Source organism: Hyaena hyaena, unplaced genomic scaffold (genome assembly GCF_003009895.1).
Source record: "Hyaena hyaena isolate Hyena2069 unplaced genomic scaffold, ASM300989v1 scaffold_73, whole genome shotgun sequence".
Taxonomy (NCBI): Eukaryota; Metazoa; Chordata; class Mammalia; order Carnivora; family Hyaenidae; genus Hyaena; species Hyaena hyaena.
Window position 1 is genome coordinate 2,505,815 of NW_024080705.1, and position 14,918 is coordinate 2,520,732.

General features: G+C 37.1%; 1 protein-coding gene across 6 annotated transcripts in view; it reads left to right on the top strand.

The window, feature by feature from the left end:
- Positions 1-862: 862 nt before the first annotated feature.
- The window catches only part of HERC4 (HECT and RLD domain containing E3 ubiquitin protein ligase 4), a 142,758-nt gene continuing 128,702 nt past the window's right edge, over positions 863-14,918 (top strand). For 3 of the 6 annotated variants that reach the window (XR_005528576.1, XM_039233220.1, XM_039233223.1), the window contains exons 1-2: positions 863-1,205; positions 2,838-3,142. Coding sequence is in view for 5 of the 6 variants with exons in the window: in XM_039233220.1 (XP_039089151.1) it covers positions 2,917-3,142 (226 nt within the window). In the remaining variant the exon portion in view is untranslated. Of the gene's footprint in view, positions 1,206-2,837; positions 3,143-7,900; positions 8,006-14,918 lie in introns of those variants that run through there. The other 3 variants (XM_039233222.1, XM_039233221.1, XM_039233224.1) reach the window with 3 other exon arrangements.

Genomic DNA, 14,918 nt, shown 5'->3' on the forward strand with positions numbered 1-14,918 from the left:
AAGAAAATAATGCATATACATATTCTAGCACAGACACTTCCTAATCTGAAATATATTTTTGAATGAGATAAAAAAAAATGGCTTATTGTGGGATTCTTCCTGAATTCAACTTCACGCCAAATTTACAGGTTCTAGCAAAGTCCAACAAAATTTCTAGAGTGTCTTGTTTCAACTTTTCCTCCTTTTTAAGAGATTGAAAAAGAGATTGAAAAAAGCCAGATTTCGTTTTTATGAAGCAGGGACTCTGGTCACATGCACTGCTGAATTTTGTCTGTAGAAGCCCTTCTCTGTAAGTTTATCTTTCAGGGAGAGTGCAGAAAAGTGCACCCATCACTTCACCAGGAGCCCGAACTGGTGTTGCTGATATTTAATGCCAGTAGGTTCAGTCATAGCTACGAACACACCTGGCATCCTCAGATTAGTTCCAGTTGAGGGTAAGGGTAAAATAAAAGGCTTCACCCGCCTTTTTTAAGTATATGTGATGTTTATCGTATATTTCAAATTCTTCTTGGAAAAAGGCAGAAATAATAGACTGGAACCTAGGAGCAGAAAGACAACCAAACCAGAAAACGAAAGAGATTTTCTTCACTAAAAGGCCCTCCTGAGCGCAGAAGCCTTGTTACAAGACATGACAAACACCCCAACTCGCCTTCGCAAACCCCAACTTCTGTATTCGACATTTTTCTCTCAGAGCAACGCAGAGACACACTGCGCAAGCGCCAGGGTCGATTGGCCCTGGGAGGATTCCGGCGCAGGCGCGCGGGCCGGGAAGTGGGCGGGCTCGCGCGCGTGCTCCATGGCTCACTTCCGGCCTGCCCCTCCCCCTCCCTCCCCGCGAGCTACCTTCCCCCTCTCCCTTCACCTCCCCAGTCTCTTCCCCAACTCTCCCCACCCCTTACGCTCTCCGCCCCGCTTGCCTCCTGTCCTTCCCCTCCCGCTCCACCCGGGTCGCTGACGGCTGTCTCTGGACTGGACAGCGGTGACTGCTGCTTTTCTCTGAGGTACCCGGTAAAGTTTCACAGAAGCCGGGGAGGGGAGCAGCGGAGCAGCGGCACCGACTCTGGAGGAGCGCTGGTGTTCGCAGCCGCTGGGTGAAGGAGGAGGGTCCAAGAGCTGGAGACCTGCCTTAGCTGCCGCGCTTGTCTTGCTCTCTGGGGTGGCGCCGCCCCCCGTTGCCCTGGGCTTCCTCTGCCTTGAGGGGCTGGGTGAGTCGTTGCCCCGGTGGATTCGGGGGCGTGTGACGGCGTTAGGGAGGGGGGCTGGCCGGGCAGGGCGGATACAGGCCGGCCTGGCGCTGGCTGCTTTCTCAGCGCTTCCTCAGGGTGGGGGGCGGGGGACGAGGACTGTGTCGGTGCTCTCTGCCCGGGGGGTTGGAATGTCGCACCTCCTTGAGCTAGGGCTTCCCTCGGACTGAGGGCCGCCGAAGTGCAGAGCCTGGTCGGCTGGCCTCTGCGGCTGCTGTGAGCGGGCGGCTGCCGTAGTTGACTGGTTGGCCCGCGGGGTTGGGTGTGTGCAGTTGATTTCGCTCTCCTGGTTCCTCTGAGCTGATCAGGGAATGATGGGAGTAAAGTGCTTCTCATTCCCCTACCTGTTGCTGGCGAGAGGACGCCTTTTCCATTCCTTCTGACTTTTTTTTTTTAAAAGAAAAGGCTAGGTAAACCTTGTGCGCTGAAATCGGAGGTATTTTTGTCCTTTATTCTTAAAAAAAAAAAAAATACGGTTAGACAATGCAGAACTCTCGCGAACTAGCGAGTTCCGGTGTCCCAAAAGAATGAGATGAAACTTCTCTGAATGGATAGTTCATGGAATGGACAGCTTTGGCAACTGCGAGCCCGAACGTAGGAAAGTTGGGTTTTGAAACTTCTCAGGTTCTGTGTAAGGAATGTGGGTGACGGGAATAAAGCTGACTTCCTGTAATTGTGTGATTTAGTAACGCGATGTGTTTAAAAGTCTGTGTGGGTTTAGATGAAGTGGACTCTTTGATATCCGTGTCTTTACAAGTGTACTGGAAAGTTATACAGATTTCGCCACCAGACTATCAATATCCCAGCCCCCGTTTCTGTTGTTGAAAAATCGTCAGTGCTAGGATTATTTGCAGTTTCCCACCCCCCCCCCCCCCATTTCCAAATACTTGCTTCAGAGTTACGGATATATATAAATTGTCCCGGGGAAATATTTTTCAGTCAGGATTACCACTCATAATAGAAAATGTTGAATTGGGGAGAGGATTTTATACTTACACCACTGATAATAGAAAATGTTGAGTTGGGGAGACGATTTTATACTTAAACTGTGTATTTTCTTTTGTATGTAACTATGTATGTAGATTTAGTTTTAAAATTAAGTGGTGAGGTCAGAGGCGATTGTCTTTGAGATTGAGGTTTGACAGAGAACCATACTTTTCTCCAGGGCCTATTATGTGAATAATGAGTTAAATTGTGGGGGGTTTAAAGTTTCCATTATTGGTTTTATTTTTATTACACATAAGCTTGCTCAGGATGAAATTATTTTAAGTTAAGCGAAAATGAATTTCATTGAGGTACTTAATATTTTTATTAGTCTATCACGGGATAGCAAAAGGTCAAAACTAGTCACTATGTTTTAAATTTCTCAAAGAATCATGAAGAGTAAAATATTTAATGTAAATGTTGCTGTATGCTGTATTTTTAAAAATACAACTGATTGGTTTTTGAAACTGAATGATACTTATGTAGCATATTATAAAATATATTTCATGTTTACTATATAGTGATTATTGTAGCCTAGCACTTGAAAGAGCAATTACACATCATGTTTCCTTTGAAGTCATATTAACTTTTTTTTTTTAATCTCCTCAGACATAGGGATACCTCCAACTTTCCAGTGTTTCAGACGGAAGTTTTTTATTGAAACTGGAAGACCAGAAGAATTACAAACATGTTGTGCTGGGGAAATGCATCTTTTGGACAGCTCGGTTTAGGCGGAATTGACGAAGAAATTGTACTAGAGCCCAGAAAAAGTGACTTTTTTATAAATAAGAAGGTCCGAGATGTGGGATGTGGACTCAGACATACTGTATTTGTTCTGGATGATGGAACAGTATACACATGTGGATGTAATGATCTAGGACAGCTAGGTCATGAAAAATCCAGAAAGAAACCAGGTAAGTTGAAAACTTTTTTGTTTGCCATTTCTAATAATTTTGTCTTGTAAGTCTGAAATGTCAAATAATTTCTCTAGTCCTAAACCCATATTGTTTTGTCAAAGTTTAAAAGCAGACCAGGAGTTAAATATATCCTTTATGTTTGCATTTTTCTGAGTACTTATTTTGTGGTTTCTATTTTTTTAAACTATTACTGTTATAAACCCTTATTGTATGAAGTTTTGGTTTCACAACATAATTGTGGTGATGTAAAAGTGTAGAATACAGTTTTTCTTTGGCATAGAATATATAGGTATAGAGCATATAAAGAATATAGGTCCTGTTTAATAAGTACTATTCAGCCACTTTGGCAGATTTTTAAATGCATAATTTACTATGTTTTCTATACATCAGAGAGAAAAAATAAGATGAAAGCTTGCCTGAGATACATCCTAATTTTTCTATTGTTCTCCCTACTCTAGTATTTTAAATACATAATTTTATTTGGCTTTGTTTGAAGAATCTTTCATTCCCCTAATCTCCTACTTTCAAGTAGGAGCATCAGCTATTAAAATTTTTGTGACTATAATATGTCCTGATTTTGTAGGAGCCATGTAAGCCAAATGTAAAATAATTTTTAGTGTAATGAGAATTTCGAGGAATTTGGTCACATTTCATGTTCTCTTTTCCTAAATATGTGTACATATTTTAAAATAAGGTATTACCACACTTAGAAATAATATTGTTATGTGAATTTTGCTCCCAATTATGATGATTCTATACACTGAAACTATAGATAGCTTGTGAAAAAAATTGAAGACTCAATTATGATTATTAAAAGTTAATTCTTAAGATGTTAAACTCAGATAAGACAGACCACAGCTATACTGATTTACAGATTCTTCTTTTAACTTCAACAATAATGGCACTTAAGCATTTTCTATGGCGATTATTCTTCTTTACCACTTCATTATTTAAGTGATTGCTGTTGTTAGTCTACTTTTGAGAGGTTAATGTAGGTGTAAAATAGTAAGATATTAAATATTAATTAAGGCATATTATTCATCTTTCATATCATCTCACCAGCATGCCAAGCCTCACCTTTCTATCTTGTAAATACTGTATAGTTTTCATCCTTTCTTTGTTGGTAGGGTCTTAACCTTTTTCTTTCTGCCTTAATTGGTAATGTAAGTCTTTTGGATGAATGGTAGTAATCCTTAACACAGTAGGCTTAATCATCGCAGAACTCAAGGTAAAGTGGCAGCAGTCTTGTATTCTACCTCACTAAGAATATTTTCTGGAATCTTATTAGAATTTCATAATTTTAGGTATTGAGGTTGTCATGTAGACATGAGTGGTAATTTATTGTTATGTATTTGTTATCACTGCTTCAGAGGCAGATGGATTCTTTACAACTTTTTTGTTTAGCTTGAAATGCTGGCTCAAGTTGAGATTTTCATGGTTTGGGGGCTGTTGCTTTTCTTATACTTAACATGCTCCACAGAAATATTAGAACATATCTCTGTATTGCTTTAGTAATTACTGAGAGGCTGCAGGGCAGATAAAAAGTACAAAGCCAGCACATAGAAATTGCTAATATAGTTACTGAAATTTACTAAAGTTTAGAATTTTTAAATTTTTTTTAATGTTTTTTATTTATTTCTAGTGGGGGAAGAGAGAGAGAGAGACAGCGTGAGCAGGGGAGGGTCAGAGAGAGGGAGCCACAGACTCTGAAACAGGCTCCAGGCTCTAAGCTGGCAGTCAGCACAGAGCCCGATGCAGGGCTCGAACCCACGAATCGCGAGATCATGACTTAAGCGAAAGTCGGACGCTTAACCGACTAAGCCTCCCAGGCGCCCCTAAAGTTTAAAATTTTTAAATGTTATTTAGCACCTGCTTTGTGTCCAGGACAAGGGTAGATACTTTGCAATAGTAGTGTGTGTCTTTAGCAGCTTTTAATTCTGTAGGTAAGATTCTGGGAAACTTAACGAGCCAGAAGAGGTTTTTTGTGGTCCTATTGACATTGTGATAATTACATTGTGACATTTATATCACTGTATTGATTCATCTCGAAAGCATTATTTGGTAATATAAAATTGGGAGGGTGGGTTTACCTAACTTACATTACCTGTTTAGGATTGCCTCATTGTCCAGGGTACATTTATGGAATAGAAAAATGAAAGGCATGAACTTTGTCTTTGAAAAATTAAGAGGCTGGGTTGGTAATTAAGACATACATAAATGAAATAGCTGGAAAGAATTGAAAGTTGATATGATATATACCTTGAAACTAGGAAATTTAATTGATGGGAAATGTCATTGTGGGATAAAGATTTCTGGGAGAAAATAAAGTCTTAATTTTAATTCAACTGTTGATCACATAAATAACCAGAAAATAAATCTGGAGCTAAAGTAGTTTAGTTTTATAGGAGAGGATCCTTATCTTGAGAAAAGTTTTTTCCTGGAAGTCCAGGTTCAGTGATGCATTCAAGTATATCTGGGTTCCAGAGGTAGGAGAAAGTCAAAAGGAGGTAGGTACTCTGATAGGGACTTTTCTTTTTACCTTAGTTTTGATTTAAGGTATTCTGAGTGAAACTTTTAATGTTTTTTAGCTAAAATTATTTCCTTTGAGTATAATTCTTTAATTACTTGAATGTACTCCCTCTCCAACTTTTTTTTTTTTAACTTGTGAGTTGGAGGACTGAATTAAAATGTAAGGTGTTCTTATTTTATTGGTTTTAAAGTTTTCTGGTAATTGAAAGAGTCTGATTGAATTTCTAGGACCATGTAATAAAATTCACTTTGTCAGAGCTTTAAACTGACAGAAAGAAAGCAAACAGAAGGGAGCTAGGAATTGTTTCCTTGTAGAGACTGGCTTTGTAAGTAAGCATACTAAATATTCTGTAATATATGTGAAAGAGAAGCAGGTGGCTTCATTCATTAAGGATAAGCTATTCTTGAGATTTATCATAACCTACTGGAGGACTCAGCCTTACAGTGTAGTAAGTAGATTTGACCTGTGGCCTATTGGGAGAGGTTTTCATTCTGAAAATTTTAGGAACCACATCTGAAGGGTTCACTGATCTCCTTTATTATACCAAGAGTACAGATTGTGTCCGTGTTCATTTCCGTCCCCTCGTGTATGTATATCCCTTGGTATCACTACTAGCTCTATCTGATTATTTCCTGAGAAGTGAACATCTATTTCACTTTCATGTGTGTATTTTTCCTTCATAAGAATTTTTTAAAACTTTTTTTTTTTTTTTAGCTATTTGCTCTCAGTTTCTTAATTCAGAGGTAACAGGTAAATATATTTGATCTTTAGAAGGCTAGAATAGTCCATCTAAATAAATTGTTTTATTATTATATTTCCTTCCAAATTCACTTCTGAAGATTTTAAGATAAAGTATAGAAAATGTACTTTTCTTAACAAGATCATTTATTCACTGTATATTCAACCATAGGTATTATTTGGTAACCATGGTCCTAATATTTTGCACATCTATTTCCATTTGTTTCATGTTAGAAGCAGTACTAAATATTATATGACCATAAATTTGTAAATAATGTGATACACTTCTCTTAAAAATGACTGTTTTGATAGCTTTTTTGCGATTTACAGAGTTCTTTTAGTAGATTATCTCATTTAATCCTCAGAACAATCTTGTATGGTATCTAGGGCAGGTGTCTTGGTCCCCATTTTACAAATGAGGAAACAAGTAAAATGAGATTAAGAGACTAACAATTAACAGGCTAGCAAATGTTAAGGGACCATGCTAAATCATGTGGTTTTACCTTTATCCCACAAAGGTTTTACCCTGCCATATTTAGAAGATAAAAGAATATTCACCTAGGAGGAAACTAGCTTCCATCAACATTTTAATGTAATTCTGAGGGTTTAAAAAAAAAAACCTTAAAATTTTTCTCTTTTATAAGTTGTACAACGAAGATATCATGTTTCATTATCTCCTCCCTTCCCATATATAAATTCAGAAAGAAGCCATTTTAGGAGCTGTATAAGAAGGTTGAGAGTTCTGTTTTCAAGATATAATATCGTACCAACACAAACTAAAAATTCATTTATATGTATTTTATTCCTGAACTGAAGACTAACTTGATTAGCAAAGTCAGCAAAAGATAAAGTTTTCATTAGTATGATAAAATTTGTTGTAGCTTATGCTCAACTCTTCTACAGAAGATCATGAGCATTGATTCTGTTTATTGTATTCCAAAATGGTGATTTCTGCTGCTGAGTCAGTCCAGTGAAAGCATTTTGGTCACATAGCAATAATTACTGCTTGCCTTTTTGCTTCTTCATTTTTCTGACTTGCTCTCTCTGTTCATAAAACATCAATCTATAAATGAACTTCTTAAAATATAGTTGAAATTTAAAAAGTAACATAGGAAAATGTGTGAATATGTGAAATAAAATTATTCACTTAAGAGCAGATTAAAAATAACAAATTATCCCACATATTTCTTACTGAACCAAAGCATATAATACCAGAGAAGCTTATTATGTTTTATAACTCCTAATTTTCATGATACCTTCTAAGGCTGAGAAAGATGTGGATGATAGGAAGACTTGAAAAAAGTAATGACTTGGGTCAGGAATGGAGGCTTACTTTCGACACTTTACTTTGAGGAAGGTTAGTGCCCAAGAACACAGTGTCAAGGATAGGGGAAAAAATCATAATGCAAACAGATGACTACTGTTAGAGAGATGTATAATAATACTTTACTTTGTGTAGGACCCTACATCTGAGGAATTTCAAGAGCATTACACAATAACTCATGGTTCCTTTCAAAATGCTTGTGACACAATTTGCAAGAATTATCCTCATCTTAGGGGATAAATTTACGGAGAAATGGCAGCACAAGTTGGTAAGTAACTTGTCAAAACAGCAGGTGACTGGTGAACATCTATAAATTGAATCTGAAAAATTAAGTCTACCAGTCTCCTATCTTATTCACTAAATTGTTCTTATGTTTCGAGTTATTTGCAGTAATATTTTCTGTTTGAGGCAGATCAAATCGTAATTTGTTTCTTTGCCATTTTATTTGATGGCTTATTGAAATCATTATTTTACCAAGATGCTTGCATTGTGAATACCACTTTGGTACTTCATTATAACCTTGTGTGGTATGAATAGTATTTGAACAAACTACTGTGTTAACACCCAGGCTTTTCTCTTTCTTCTTTTATGTATCATATTCTATATCCCTTTGTTGTCTAATGCTATGCTGTGCTACTATCCAAGATCCATAGTAACTGCCAGGGGGGATTGATTTGGTGTCAACACTGGAACTTGGATTATATTGTATTAAGTCTGCCATGCATCTCTAAGTAGGATATGGTGGTTTGGTGAATGCTTTATAGAACCTATATCCCACATAGAAGGCAGTAATAGAAGTAGATGCCTAATCTAAGCAACCTAAGAAATAGAGGCTTCTTTAAAGGATTTAGAACTGATTTTTTTTTCTTTGTTTTTGGTATGCTGGTGTTTTTATCTGGGAGTGAACCACTTACTTTCCTTGAAAGAACAAGAGTATGGTAGATTTCAATTTCATGGTTTGGGCAGGCGAAAGCTTAAGTGGTCTAGTTTCTGTCACCTCTTTAGTATTATTAGGGTTCTTTTCTCTGTCATACAAATGTGTAGTACTATTAAAGCTCATTTCTCATAGACTCCATGTATTTATAGTTGCTTTGAACACCTAAATCTCACTTCATAGATACTAGTTTTCCTAGGCTAGAAAGCGTATCAAGTATTTGGGTATATATCAGGTACATATTAAAGAATAATCTTTAATCAGATACGTATTAAAGCAAATCTAATAGGGAACATGTATTCATATATTGTTACAGGGCTTTTTTGTGTTAGGATTGTGTTAGTGAGTAGAAAACTAGGAAATGTTGATGAAGAAACCACATTGAATAGCCCATGGTTTATCTCCTTTCAGCTTCTGTGGGTTCTTTTCATGCTGATGGAATTAAGGCAATAATTATTTATTAAGATACACAATCATCTTAATTGTGATAGTTACTTTACATGCAAGAAAAACCTGTGCTGTATATAAAAGTATCCAGTTGGAGTTGTTGTTATTAAAAAGGGAAGTTTTGGGGGCGCCTGGGTGGCTCATTTGGTTAAGTGTCTGACTCTTGATTTCAGCTCAGGCTGTGATCTCACGGGTGTGAGTTCAAGCCCTGTGTCAGGTTCCACGTTATGCATGGAGCCTCCTTAAAATTGATATCCTCTCTCTCTTTCTCATTGCCCCTCCCTCCTCCCTTGCCCCTTCTCATGATCTCGCACTGTTAAAAGGAAAGAAAAGGGAAATTTCTTAAATACTGGTGGCTCAGTCTTTAAACCATAATATTTTATTTGCATGTAATTATCTTTGTCTTCAGTTCTAGGATGGCAGAAATTTAGTTTAGCTTTTCTTCACCTTAAAGAAAATGTTCTAGGGTTCTTTAATAATGTGTTTTTCACATTATTTTAAAATAACCTAATTATCTCTATTAATATTTAAGCTTAGTTACATTTTATTCCTTTGCTAGATGCCCTGCCCTTCTGAAATAACACATTTTTAGTGTATATTAATTATAAAAGTATTTCATATTCTTGGTAGAGAATTTGAAAATACAGGAAAATAAAAATCAACCATAATACTATCATGCATAGATGACTATTGTCATTTAACAGTTTTTCTTTACTCATATGTTTGTGATTGCAGACTGGAAGTATGTTCTTATATTTCAATTTTTTCCCCAGTAATAATTGAATAATAATAAGTATTTCCCCATGTTTCAAAATATTGTTTTAGGGATATTGTTAATGATAATTTAACACTTAATCATTTAAATGTACCAAATTTGTGTTCTATTTCTTGGACTTTTATTTCCAAATTTTTGTGACAAATTATGTCATACACACACACACACACACACACACACACACAAATGTAGTCTTTATTTGCATCTCTGTTAATTTCTTCAGGAAAAAGAACATCTTTAATTTTAGCAAATCTAGAAGAAAACAATTACCAAATGCATTTTAAAAAAGTTACGTAAGCATAGTCGTGCCTCACCCTACAAAATTGATGTTTAAGAAATATTTGTAAATTTTTAAAAAATGTTTTATTTATTTTTGATAGAGATATAGAGACAGCATGAACAGGGGAGGGTCAGAGAGAGAGGGAGACACAGAATCCGAAGACAGGCTCCAGGCTCTGAGCTAGCTGTCAGCACAAAGCCTGATGCCGGACTCGAACACACGAATCGTAAGATGATGACCTGAGCTGAAGTCGGACGCTTAACTGACTAAGCCACCCAGCTGCCCCTAGAAGATACTTGTAAATGAAAGTTTTAAAAATGTTTTCATTTTACAAGCTTTTGACTATAATGTGACGAATATCATTTAAAGATCTAGAAAGGAAGATAAAACAAGTACAGCAATAAATAGAAATGCATGTAATGTGCTAAGTGTTATAAGAGGCATGAACAGAATACTGTGTACTGTGTAGCCATTTGGAATGGAATAGATTGTAGGTGAATCTCTATAGGGAAGATAGCATATGAACTGGAAGGATAAAAGTATTTAAAGGAGGAAAGAATGAAGAGTGCTTTATAGATAACACAGCTCAAATGGAAATAGACAAATGGGAGATCTATTAAGGGAATCGTAATCCAGTTAACTAAAATGTCTGAGAATAAAGAGCAAGAAGGTTAGAAAGGTAAAATTGAGTCAGACTCTAGAATTAATCAAGTTAGGGTTTTAATTGGGTGTATATCCACTCATAGTTTTGAGGAGCCTGAAATTAAGTCCTCCATTAAGAGCAACCTCGGGCTGCACGTAGCTCTAGTTCCAGGAAAAGCTTCAGCTGAAGCCTCCCTCAGATCAGCCAATCAAAAGAAATGTGTAACATTCCTGTGGTCTGAGTCAGGGCTGGGAACTGCAGGTAGTTACTCTGTACAAACTAGCCACTCACTCACTGCTTGCCTAAACCCCACATAGGCCCTTTGAGCTCACCTCATAATTGGTCATTTCCAAAGGATTCTCAAAGGTCATGATTGGGTCCCGCCAAAAGTAACGGATGCCTCACAGACACCGAATGGTCAAAACTGTTACTAAGGGTACTGTACAATTAGGATTGGTGCTTATGTGATGATGCAATATGTACAGCATGTGCACTGTAACACCCCCGTCCCTTACCCCATAAAAACCCTGCTCGCTATTGTTCAAGGCTTCACTTTGCTGCTGCTGCATGGGTATACAGGTGAGCCCCTGCTCGAGCTTGTAATAAAGACCCTTATGTATTTACATCGGTGTTGGCTCCTTGGAGGTCTCAGGGGACTCGCGATTCGGGCACAACAGTTTGTAATGAGAATTATCAGGTTTTTCTAAAGGAGGGGAGAGAATTTGAAGGTAAAGAAATCAGTTAGGCTGTAATGGTGGCCCCTTAAAACAACAAGGGAGAGGTGCTTGAGTGACTCAATGGGTTAAGAGTCCAAGTTCCCCTCAGGTCTTAATCTCACAGTTCCTTGTGCTTGAGCCCTGCATCTGGCTCTCTGCTTTCAGCACAGAGCCCACTTTGGACCCTCTGTCCCCTTCTCTCTCTCTGCCCCTCTTCTGCTTGAGCGCTCTCTCTCTCTCTCTCTCTCTCAAAAATAAACAAACATTAGGGGAAAAAAGGCAGCAAGGGAGTAGTTAGATCGAGAAATTACGGAAGCTAAAAGAATGGATAGGCTATGGTAACCAAATAGAAGTGAACAGTAAAGAGCAGAACCAGGTGTGATCCTAGGTTTGAATCAGTAATTAATATAAATAGGGCATCCAGGAAGAGGAGGAATGTTAATTGTTTTGTTTTAGGAGGAGAGAAAAGATTTGGTGAAGTGAATTTTGTTTTGAATTTGGTAACCATATTCTGTGATCAGTGAAAAATTCACTATTATAAGTGGGGAGAAAGATCAGCGCTAAAGGAATGAGATGTTTTATTTCCAGTTTTGTTTCCTCTTCAAAGTAGGCTAACATTCCAACTGTAAATTCTCCCTGATTCCATTCTATCAATTAATTAACAGTCTGTTAACAATATTTAATTTTTATCTTTTTGGTAGACTGTTTAAAGTACCTGGTGATATAACATCTTTGTAAAACTAAACCATTTATTTGCCAGGGACCATTTGAATTTTATTAGTAGGCTAATTTACTTTTGCTTAACTGACACAAACCTATTAATTATGCTTTATGGCTTCCTTCCAGGTTTTACTGAAAACAAAATTTTTGAAGTCACAAGATGCAGTCACATAGAAGTTGCTATTCCATTAATAGCTAAAATAATTGTGACAAATAAAATAATTGTGACTATAAATTGTGTATGTGCTGGCATTTAGGCAAGAGCCCCTAAGAAGTGTGTCCTCTGAGATAAAGCTGTTTGTTGCTTCTATGAAATGGAAATGAAAATGGGAATGGGACAGGAGTAGCCTAAGGCTAGAAGAGAAGCAGAATTAGGAGCATCTGAAAACAATTGGAGCAAAGTTTAGCTACTTTCCCTATAAGTTATTTGAAGATTTTATTTTAGAATGGCACAATGAGAGAAAAGTAGAGCTTAGATTGCTTTCCATAATTTGTCCCAAGTATTTATCACTTAGCAAATGTATACTTTATGATTTCTGATTCAGGTATTGCTCGCCTATAGATTGCATAAGTAGGTTTTCTAACAGAAATGGACTTCATGGACCTACACTTATTTTCTGGAGAATAATTAGGTAAAAGCCTGACAGATTGGTGTTACCTCTATCTGAACATAGGTCTATTTCTGCACTGTATTGAGAAATAGAGTAAGCCTCTGCAACTGGAAATATGGAGGAAAGGGAACACTTTAGAGGTTGGTATGATAACGTAAAGGGAGAAGAAAGATACAAACCTCATTACTGGAGAGAAATTTAATGAGAAATATTATTTGGAATATGTTTTTTAGATACTGGAATATTGATGTTTAAAAGTAGTAACGGTAACCACCATTATGTTCCATGCATTGTGTTAAATCCTTTATATGTTATCCCAGAATCCTAAAACCACCCTGCAAAGTACATATTAGCACAGTCTTACTGTTGAGGGAAATAAAACTTCAAAAGGCTAAATAACTTGCCCAAAGTCAAAATTAAAATGTAATGGAAATAGGAACCAATTAGATATCAACAGTGGAAGAAAAGACACCATTTATAATAGCAAGAGACAAAATAACCCAGGAATAACCTAAGAAATGTGTAAGACTGTATGAAGAAGACTTGAAAGTAGTTCTGAGGGATGCAAAAATTTTAAACAAATGGAAACAACTTTATTTTTTTTTTTTACAAATAGTTTATTGTCAAATTAGTTTCCACATAACACTCAGTGCTCATCCCCAAAGTGCCCTCCTCCATGCCCATCCCCCCCTCCCCCCCACATCCATCAGTCCTCAGTTTTTGTCAGCATTCAAGAGTCTTTCATGGTTTGCCTCTCTCCCTTTCCCCCACCATTTCCGCCCTTCTTCTCCCCCTTGTTCCTCCGTCAAGTTCCTCCTAATCCTCCTATACGTGCACACATATGATATTTGTCCTTCTCTGCCTGACTTATTTCGCTCAGCATAACACCCTCAAGGTCCATCCATGTTGCTACACATGGCCAGATTTCATTGTTTCTCATTGCCATGTAGTATTCCATGGTATAGATAAACCACATCTTCTTGATCCATTCATCTGTTGATGGACACTTAGGCTCTTTCCATGTTTTAGCTATTGTGGAGAGTGCTGCTATGAACATTGGGGTACATGTGCTCCTATGCCTCAGCATTTCTGTATCCCTTGGGTAAATTCCTAGCAGTGCTATTGCTGGGTCATAGGGGAGTTCTATTGTTAGTTTCCTGAGGAACCTCCACACTGTTTTCCAGAGGGGCTGTACCAGTTTACATTCCCACCAACAGTGTAGGAGGGTGCCTGTTTCTCCACATCCTCGCCAGCATCTAGAGTTCTCTGATTTGCTCATTTTAGCCACTCTGACTGGTGTGAGGTGGTATCTCAGTGTGGTTTTGATTTGTATTTCCCTGATGAGGGATGCTGAGCATTGGGAAACAACTTTAGTAGGAATATTCAACCTAAGCAAATCTGTCAGCTGTCTCTAAAATTAATTTGTCAATTTAAGGTGATTGTAATAAAAATACCAAGTGGTTTTTTTGGTGTGGGGGAGTAGGTAAATAGATTCTCTAGTTCATATGGAAAAAATAAAGCACCCAGGAAAACCAAAGAATCAGAAATATGTAATTAGGTAGTAACATTTTAATTTTAAAGTCTTAAGAGTTGAAACTGTCTCACATATACATATTAAACCACAAAAACAATATAAAGCCCAGATGTGGACCCAAATCACCTCAGATCAATGGGGAAAAATTCAAGTGGGGCTATTCAATATAACTCTTGGAATAAGTAGGAGCATCATCTAGGGAACAAAAAAAATTGGATTACTGCCTCATGCCATGTATATATTTGGATAAATTCCAAATGAATCAGATATTTAAATGTAAAGACTATAATGATAGATATGCTCAAAGAAAACATGGACAAATTTATTATTTTAGAGTAAAGAAAGCCTTTCTGACTAAATTATGAAGATACATAGAAAAGTAAACTACGTGAAAAAATTTTGTTAGGTAGAAATCACTGTAAACAAGTTAAAAGACGAATGGGAAAATATTTATGACTCTAGAATAAAAACGTGCTATTTTCCCAGATACAAAGCAGTTCTAGAAATTGACAAGATGAAAA